Raw genomic sequence first — 9,813 nt, 5'->3', positions numbered from 1 at the left:
TCATCAGACCAGGACCATCAGATATCAAACACTATGTAGAGGGCAGTTCCTGACTGCAGCCAGAAATCCAGCAAGTTTCTCTACGGAAAAACTGGGACAGTATTGGTCAGGCTAGAGAGCCGAGATTAGGTGGTAAAGGTCTTACAAGGTAGTAAGTACCTTCAGTCTGGGGGAAATCCAAATTGGTGCTCTCTGTTTTTTCCAGAAGCTAGCAGTTTTTCCGGGAGTCTCACCTGTGCAGCCTAGGATTACATGAACCCAATTATCCTGTAATGCAGCAAAAGCTTCCAGTTAAGATTTCTGGTAACGTGGTGTAGTACTGGTAATTTAGAAATGGAGAATGAAGACATGTTAACGAGAGAGTATTGTTACTGTGAGATTATTCTTCTGTGTCACAGTCTGTACCAGTTCTCAGTAATAGAAAAAAGCTTACAGTTTCTCTGAGGAATAGCAAGGTGTTTGGTATTTTCACAGTACCAATGAGGTGAAATACTGAACCCAAACTCGCTTGACAAAATGGTTGCTGCTGCAAAAGTTTCCTAATTGTGATACAGAGAAGCAGTATCCTACAAGAATGCAAAGATTCCTCCATGTATGTTACAAAGACACTCCCATACCACAGGAATGTGCCTGCTAGCCCTTGGCTAAATCATTTACTTACAGATTTATAAGGCAAAGAAATGGCTAATACAACTGTGTTTGACCTCTTTATTTTATTAGCATATTTTATGTTCATACTTTACAATAAAATAAGTTATATATACAGCGTTAAACAAGTTATTAGAAAGTAAGCTTTGGCAAGATCTACAGGATTCTTTTCATTCCTGCACATCTTTTGTGTAACAATAAAAATACTGTATACTAAATAAAATAATGTTAAATAGTCTGTATTCACATTGGCACGATTGATTTCAAAACCCTATCTTTTCATGGCCCAATAAACATAGAAAAGAGGATTCTTGTATCTTCTTTATCTTGTATCTTCTAAATGATGTATAGTATTAAATGACACACTTAAGAGGCAGTCCACTGAATAACACTGTAGTTACACACTGGCACAAGAAAAATAGGTTCTTCACGTTTTTTTTTTTCTTTCCCCCTTTTATTTTTTTATGCTAGTAGCAACAGTAAAAACTGCAGATTCAGGATCTTGAAAATCTTGAAGATTGCTGAGTTGTCAGCAAATCTAGAAATCTTATTGAAGCCTGTATGAATTTGTCATTAATTTCAAGATGCCGAGAATTTCACTCCTAAATTCAATATCAGTCAACTAATTAAATGTTCAAATAAATGCAGCTTGCTGCTTTGTTAAGAGTTAAAATTCTCATCAAATTTTGCATATGCAAATTAATGAAGAGTGTTTTGTGATGCGAAAGAAAGGGGGGAACAATAATAATGGCAGGGATAGGTTTTATGTTGCTGTATGTACTTCCTCTGCTATACAAATCAAGTGCTGAAAAGATGCTAAATATAGATGTTACAAGGTGATACTAAATGTTCTGCACAATTATAATACTATAATAGGTAAGATCTAGTTACTAAGCGATGGAACACTGGTTGTTAAATTCAGGGTAATAGTTAATATTTTTAATAGCATTTTGTTCAGTCATGCACTTTGGAACTTAAGAAGTATTGCTTTGGAATTGACAGGTCTCTTAATTTAGTTATTGCACTCAGTGAAATCTGCCATCACTATTTTAGCTATAAATTAGGCAAATAGGCTTGGTAACAGATATTGACTTGTGGTCTGGATGAGTTTTAGAGAATTTTTAGCCATGAAAACCAGAGATTTAGTTAAAAGGAAAAAAGTTAGCTGAACTTTTGTTATACACAAACTCACAATAATGCTTACCTTCCACATGAATTTGTTTTCACAGGTAGATTCTGTGCTTATGGTCTAGGCTTACAAGAGTATAGCATTTAAAAAACATTTTTCCTCTGCACTTCAAGTGTCTCTAAAGAAATCTGCTCTTTATGCTCATATTGTCACATGTGCACTGTTGTCTGAATTTCCTCTTCTTGGAATATAATTTGATGTGTACATGTCACTACCTGAAAAGTACATTTTTCATGGTAGTGGACAAGGTGCATTTTTTTCTCGTTTGTTTGGGGTTCTGGTTTTATTTTTGTAATAGCAAAGAAGAAAAGAACTTGTTCTCAACTCACAAGGAGTGACTGACAAATTTTGCTGTCCACTTGCCTAATCGGCTTGTCCTCAGCAAGTCAGCAGTTTGAATTTATAATTTCTGAAATGTCAGTATGGACCAAGAGTGCATTAACGTGCATTATGTACATTGTTTTGAAGCACTTCAATCTGTAAGTTATGGTGACTCTTTTTTCATATAGTATAGTTAGTAAATCTGAGGACATACTTCTAGATTCAACAAACCCATAGTAAGTGTAGAAAATGAAATTGGTTGGAGCAGATAGAAATGTACGTGCCTCACGTGTATTAATTGACACTGTAGCTGTGGTACTGCTTCTGACTGTAACTATTACACCATTACACCATTGAATGAAGTCCTAAGAGACAGGAATATTTTCAGAGAGCTATTCAATGCCTTTCTTGAAGGCCAGGCAGGAAGGGTATCAGCAGGGTTATTTGCCCTTATACTCATAATACAGACTGCAAAATGGATGTTTGTGTGTCCACTTGTTATCAGTAACTGGTTAATATAATAATTTTGTTTATTGACATGTTTCATACCAAGGTTCTTGGGAGATTTCTGCTCTTATTTTTATAAATGTGCAACTTCACTTTTTTTTAGAAGTCAAAGAGAAGAGCTTCCCATTGGCTATCAGGAGCAATTATGTAGAAGAAACATCAATGGTCTTTTGTCCATAGTCTTTGTGTGCTTGCCGAAATCGTGCTTCTTTGGGGTGATGTAGAAGTGCAGGTCCCAGGCAGGCATGTCAGGATGTCCCTGCTGGTTCAGGAGCTGGCATTGCTTGCGCCCACTCCAGAATATCTGCACACAAGGATTCAACAGCATCCAACCGCTCAATTTGTACCAGTTTGGTTAGCAGTTCTGGGATACTGTAACCTGCCGTGCTGATGCGGTCAAACAGCTGCATGCCGTCTGTCATACCGCCTATCTCATCCCTCTTCAGTCCAAAGCTCTCGGCAAGGTGGCGCCACGTTTTCACTATGGCTTTTTCTGTGTTGTAGGTCGAGCTGAGCATTCGGCTGGTCTTCTCCAGGCAATCAAATGGCAGCTCTGTAGGGCTCAAACCTGTAAAGGGAGGTGTGTACTGTCAGGTGGGTCTGGGCACGAGTGTTGACATTTAAGTACTAGAGATTATACTGTTAGCAATGAGTACAGCTAAAATCTTTAAGTGATAGTCCATGACAGGTATGTCTAGCTCCAAAGGTATTACTGTATATTATCAAATTAATTCTTCCTAGTGACAGTAGGGTACAATAGTTAGGGTAAACAGTTGCCTGGGAAAGAAGTATTAGATGTCTTGTGTGAATTCCCATGACTCTGCCTCTTCCTTCAACAATTTACTAGCTGTTAGAAACAGTATATTGTAACTGTATCCCTAGTGAGCAGACCCATTAATACACCTCTGCACGTCAGGCACAGTGTTTGAGCCTGAGAGACAGCTTTGACCCTTCTCCAGGACTGTCACCAGCAGCTGCTGAAACATGTCTGTAATTGAAAGTTGCCCTTGTGGGAAAGCCAGAAGTGAAGTGAAGTAATGATACCAAATGCAAGCATAAAAGTCCCTGCAAGTGCTCCACTGTCATTACTGTCACTGAATCCCTAGAGAGGATTTAACATTCATCCTGTGGGGAAAAAGCTATTTTTTCATGGACATATATTCTGTGTATTCATGGTCAGAGAACAGAGGAGAGAATCAGCTACGGCATTTTTCCCAAACCAGTTTTTTGCTTCTGTAGTTTTCCTACTTCTTACTCAACAGCAGTAATTTGGTGGGAGACAGAGCTCACTGAACCACAGAATACTCATACATGTGCACATGAAGTGTGTGTGTGTGGTGGGAAGTAAATGCAGTCGTGTCTCCTGTTCTAGAGGGAATTTAATTCATGTTGCTTCTGCTAGAACAGTTCAGACAGTCAAGTGCTAAACATGGTTAAAACACTTAAAACTTGGAAACTCCACTTTTTGTTGTGAGAGGTGGGACACCATTTAAAGAAGCAGAGTGTCTTACCCTCAGTCCTGACCCTCCCCAAATCACACTTCCATATTTGGAACTATTTTCTATCTGTTATCCAAAGAACTAACTAAATAAATCAAACATGTTTCCTTTAGATGGGGAATGCAAAAGGCTTCTTCACAACTTGGTCTGCGTGTGTGTCCCAACACAGCCCAACACAACTCTTCCTGCTCTCCATAGGAAGGAACCCTGTGCACATGACTGGAGACAAGTTGTGACATCCTCCAGCGCAAGACCAGGGCCTAGATAGCTCTGGGGTCAGGGCATCCTGGCAAGTACAAATCTGGCTACGGTGTCTTTTCTGGATTGGGACCGTTTCCGTAGAAAAGCAGAGGCCTTTCTTATAGCAAACACTTGTGATCTAATTTCATGCTGTTCATATAGGTGCAAGTTCTGTGCACTCACCTTCTGCAACGTCGCATACGTTAGCATACACATCGAGTATCTTTTTCCTTCGACTTTGAATCTAAATGAGAAAAGTTTGATTTCATTAATTTTTCAGTCATAAGAGTAAATAGCTAGCAGACAGAAGTGGAAAATCTGTGGGACGTTCATTTCATGGTGCTAGGGGTTATCCTCAAGGGTCCCTTTTGAAGACTCAAAAAAAATGACACAACCATTATTCCATGAAGCATAAATGTACTTCTGATTTCACTTACTACTGCTAGAGATCTTTCCAACTTCTAGTCTTTTTTGAGAGCAATTGCCTTTCTGCTTCAAGTGTTTGTCTATTTTATTTTGCTTTCAGACCAAAGCAAACTCCTGAGAATGAGGACAAATCCAGTATCATGCATGCAGACAATTAATGTAGGGATGTCCAGGTAAACCAGGTCAGGACTGGCTGCAGAGAACTAAATTCAGACTGAAATTGCCTTCTTCCAGTGGTCTAAGAGGACTCTAGAGGAGGAGATCTTCCTTTCTGTCATTTGACGTAGAACTACTTAGTTAATTACTAATTAACTATATTTTCTTTGATTATACATTGTCTTCATAAATCTGAAACATTTTAGAGATAGATTAAAAAAAATAAATCAGTGAATCTTTGAAAAGGAAAAATCAGAGGTCCAGGGTGCTCTGGTAATTTTTGACAAGAAAGAATCTCAGAATGAAAACCTGACATTTTTAAAGTCAAAAATGGACATTTTTATATCGTTTCATTTAGCAAAAGTCAGTTTGGCTTTCGATTCAATGTGAGTGAAAACAAATGTCAAAATGTCATGAGTTCGCAGGTACTGGAATTTTCTTCCCTGTGCCAGCTCTCATTAGGACTGAGATTTCTGAAAAGCTGTCTTTTTGACAGGATTCTAGCATTATCTCCACAAATTTGTCACTTTTCAGTGCAAACCAGGCTAGAAAAAAAAAAAGCTCTGCTTTCAGTATTTAGTTTTGTGGAAAGATTTTCCTCATTTTATTTGGGTTCTAAAGGGCAAGGCACATCAATGACTTGGATTAATAGACTTGCAGATGGAGACCATACCGCTGCTCCACCTGAAGCCTGTCATGTATTGCAGGGCAATGCAATCCAGACACTGAGTGTTGTTCACATATTCTTAGTTTAATTTACATGTGCTTAATAGGTCATGTTGCTACTGTAGGCTTGGATTAGCTGTTTTAGAACCTTGTAAAGAGGAAATTTTCTTTTAATAGGATTTATTAAAACTCCTTCTAGGAAAACTATTGGATCCTTTTTTTCATTCTCCCCTCACTTTTAGGGTAAAGAGGGAGGTTAAGTAATTCCACGCCCATGAAGAATTGTGCAGGATGCTCTTTTTACCAGAGCCAGAAGACAAAGGATTTGTAAACTTTATGCTGAAAGTAAACAGGTGACATTTAGCCTGATGATCCTCTGTGTGGTAGCTATTCGCAAATGGATTTTGTTTTAACTAGGAAGAAGCAGACTTGGTTAACAGCAAGACTATTTTTATCCATGTCCAATGGCTACTGAACACTCTTTCCTGTGCTAGTCATGTTACTTAATCTCCAGCCTAAAGCAAATTACTGCTTTTCTAACTTATGGCAAGTGGCTTAATTCTGACATCTTGGGTATGGAGTGGAGGATCTTGACGCAATCTGCACTTTCATTGAAAAGTCTGTCTTCAGTCTGTGAGAAGTATGTTTCCTCCAGAAGGTTTGGAAGAAGCAGTTCATGCTTCAGGTGTGCTTATGAGATATCTACCTAAATGACTCTGGAGAATGTGTCTAATATATATAGTCTTTAGAAGTTAAGATGCTTCTTATTAAATGTTCCGATTTCATGCCTACCCAAGGTGTGTTGTCCTATTTCAAGCCAGCGCTTATGGCAGTATCATGAAGTTGGATATTTTTAGAGACCTCAGAAACCTGAATTTTAAAATGTGAGCATTGGAGTAGGAAGTTATTTTCAGATGGTCATAACAGTTTACAACTACAAAACCATTTCGCTTGTGTTGAGACTTTGTGTCTGGACTAAGCTGAAAAGCAAGCTGGTTTAGAAATTTTGAGCTGAACCATCCCAGCAATTTAAAACATGCAAACATGAAAAGAAGCATTTTCAAACTTCTTTATTCCTAAGTGATATTGGATGTTTGATATTAATTATGCGATTTTGTACTAGGTATTGCCAGTTTTTGAAGTACTAAAAAGATATCTGAGCACACACTTTCTTTTTAAGGACAGTTTCATGTTAACACAAACAGAAAAGTTGTGTGGGTGAGGTGTGGCCTTAACTATGCCTTAAAATACTCCAAGTGAGATAAAAAGCCCTGAGCAGTACACACTAAGCAGGAAGAAGCAAAGACCTTCCACAGGAAAACAAACAGTGGTTTACAGTGTCCTTCAGAGCAATGGCCTTCAAAACATTTGTGTGTTTTTCAAAATTACGCATGAAAACCAAGCACAACACCGGATATTATTGAGAAGTCTGTGCTGTGGAAATACCAATGCAGCTGGGTCAAGGTACTCAGATGCTACACTGTCAGCTGAATCCAGCCATGCTGCTACATTATTTTATTGTCTGGGATCTTTCACAGTAAATGTAGCATTTGGGATAGTTTTATTAGCATTAGCCATAGCACGGGGTTGCTGGTTTTGTTGTTTCTTTCTTTAGACTACAACATTTAATACACGGAGAAGTGAAACTATTACTCTGGTTGGAAATTTGGGTTTCATACCTGAACAATATATATGTACATTTTTGTCACTGTGCAAAGATGATTCTATAAACAATTTGTCTGGAGAAGCTCTTGTAAATCAGTCTGATCTACACTACAATGCATTTGGGGAGGGTGATAGTTTGTATATTTTTTCCCTTCAAAAAAATATAGAAAAATGCTCTCGATTTTTAAATCTCAAAATAGCCTTACCCCAGTTGATTTATTGCTTGTAGAAGATTTATCTCTGGCCAAATGCACTAAAGATAATAAGCATCTCTCTGGGGTCCCTTGCTTGTCAACTGCAGCTTCTTCATCACTATCCATACTACGGCTTAAAAGTCGTTCATTCTCAGAAGATGCATCGTTTTCACTGTAAAATGAAGGATATGGTTATCTTAGCAAAGCCTATCATGGATTGACTCCAGCCATCTCCTTTTTGCTATCTGAGAGTTAATTGAATAAAAGTGTCTTCCATTTTTTAAAATGCCTTTCCTCTGAAATCCTGTTAAAGTAATGGCATTCACCAACCCAGGGTGTATGTACAGTGCCCACCAAGTAACGCAGTCACACATAGCTGGCAATAATCCTTTTATAGAGGGATTTTCCAACTGAGGACAGTGTTTAGCCCACCATAATCGTGTTACCCGGGCAGGTTTGGCTGCCAGGCAGAGACAAGGTGAGGAAAACCACCACACTGTGCCATCCAGATGATGCCACAGAAAAGGCCTGTTACAGCTGTTTTTACTTTTCCTGCCTAGAAGGGAAGGGGAACCTTACTAAGGCCATGTGAGTGAGAGCTGCACTCAGATCCCAGAAATGAACCTCTCAAAAGTTGACATAGAGACCCAAGAGCTAATGAGTTGGTCACAGAGGGAGTGAGGAGGGCGCAGGTTTCTCTTTGGTGACGTCTGCCATTGTCCAAAAAACTGGAGAAGGAAAAGCCTGCTAAGGCACCTAGTCTTTTCCCTGCTGCAGCAACCTACCCATCAAGTTTGTTCTTTATGTGTTCAACTGTACCAGGATGGATGGTGACCATGTCCCTCCCCCACTTCAATTAAACTGGCAGTATGTTTATCTTTTACCCACCTTTTGACAGCCTTAGCTGGAGTTGCTGTAAGTTTTTCAAACTCTTCTTTCTCAGAGAATATCACAACATTATCTGTAGATAAATAATTAGAGAAATTTAAATAGGCAAGGAGTTTCCAAAACAGTGCTTTGTGTCAGGAGCTGGTTCTGCTGCCAACCTTACTGCAAACATAAATCTCTCTGCTACTTTTTAAGTGCTATCAGAGGATTAATTGACATTCTGGTAGTACGAAAAACTATTATAGACAATTCTTTAGTAAACTGATGTGGGTTTTATACAATTCAAAGGAGAAATTGTAATTAAGAGAAATGTATTAAGAGCATTTAAGCCCAATGTTGTCTTAGATAGAAAAAGCACAACTAAAAAAATGTATACCTTGCACTTCTTTCTTCTCTTCTTGTGTGTTAGCCTGAGCTTCAACATTTTTTACTGAGTGGCTCTTGCAACAGGCTAGAATATAAAAATAAAACACTAATTATTCTCAGAAGCTATCCAAAATCAGCATTTGCAGCTGAAATTTCACCTGCTGAACAATTACCTTGAGCAGAAGGTTTTGTTTTCACAATGTAAAACATGATGATGAGGACAATGGCAATAGCCATTATGAAGATGGTAGACATGGCAATTATAAGAGCTGTAGCCAGATGTCCTTGTCCTGAAAGATCTGCTGGAATAAATTAAAAGAATACTTTCTTAAAGGAGCAACTCTTAGGATCAGAGAGTAGTTAATAGTTTGCAGTCTGCTCTCACACATATTTTGCTTACTCGTTTAGTTGATCTGAGTCTTGGTTACTTATTAAGAATTGAAAAACTTAGTGCTGCATCTCAAAAGCAAACCAATTAACAGTTTTTCAATACTTTTTTATTTATGCACTAGCCAGCTAACAATATTCATTAAAATATTTGATGGCATGATCCATCAGATACGTGTATGAAATTGTATTATCTGCTATACATAAGCAAGAGTAGCAGCTTTTCTAACACTATTCTGGGAATCAGGATTGAAAAGACAAAAAAATAAGGTAAATATGCAAAGGGAATAAGAGCTAAAACAACTGTTGATAAGTGTGGCTGCCTCAAAAGCTCTGCAGTTAAAAGGAGAACACAATGCACATGTACAGGAACTGATGTTTTTCTAACAGATACTTTAAACACAGCACAGCTAGAAGGTGAATTTAAAATAAGCTATGTGAAAAGGTATTCAGAAATGGCACTTGGATGTGAAAGACTAGAATCGAAAAGCCACAAAAGGATGCAGAAAATTACAGATATGCTAGAATGCATGAAAACTTCAATTTTCTGAAAACATGATCTTCCCAACCAGGTTTTCAGACAATACCAATAAGATCAGCATTGTCAGTGCCTTGTTAACTGCATCTTTCTTGTTGTGTCTTTTCAGGTTCACATATATTA

General features: G+C 38.2%; 1 protein-coding gene across 2 annotated transcripts in view; it reads right to left on the bottom strand.

Moving 5' to 3' along the window:
* Positions 1 to 771: 771 nt before the first annotated feature.
* The window catches only part of EDAR (ectodysplasin A receptor), a 72,738-nt gene continuing 63,696 nt past the window's right edge, over positions 772 to 9,813 (bottom strand). The window contains exons 7-12 of one of the 2 annotated variants that reach the window (XM_051772765.1): positions 8,939 to 9,067; positions 8,776 to 8,850; positions 8,400 to 8,472; positions 7,524 to 7,683; positions 4,588 to 4,648; positions 772 to 3,233 (exon numbers count right to left, since the gene is read on the bottom strand). In XM_051772765.1, coding sequence (XP_051628725.1) covers positions 2,914 to 3,233; positions 4,588 to 4,648; positions 7,524 to 7,683; positions 8,400 to 8,472; positions 8,776 to 8,850; positions 8,939 to 9,067 — 818 coding nt within the window. In that variant the 3' untranslated portion in view covers positions 772 to 2,913. The remainder of the gene's footprint in view (positions 3,234 to 4,587; positions 4,649 to 7,523; positions 7,684 to 8,399; positions 8,473 to 8,775; positions 8,851 to 8,938; positions 9,068 to 9,813) is intronic. The other variant, XM_051772766.1, reaches the window with a different exon arrangement.

The sequence above is a fragment of the Manacus candei genome, unplaced genomic scaffold (assembly GCF_025592945.1).
Source record: "Manacus candei isolate 608988 ecotype Guabito, Panama unplaced genomic scaffold, ASM2559294v1 h1tg000159l, whole genome shotgun sequence".
NCBI lineage: Eukaryota > Metazoa > Chordata > Aves > Passeriformes > Pipridae > Manacus > Manacus candei.
The sequence above is the reverse complement of the archived record's forward strand: the minus strand, read 5'-3'. Positions and strand labels throughout refer to the sequence as shown.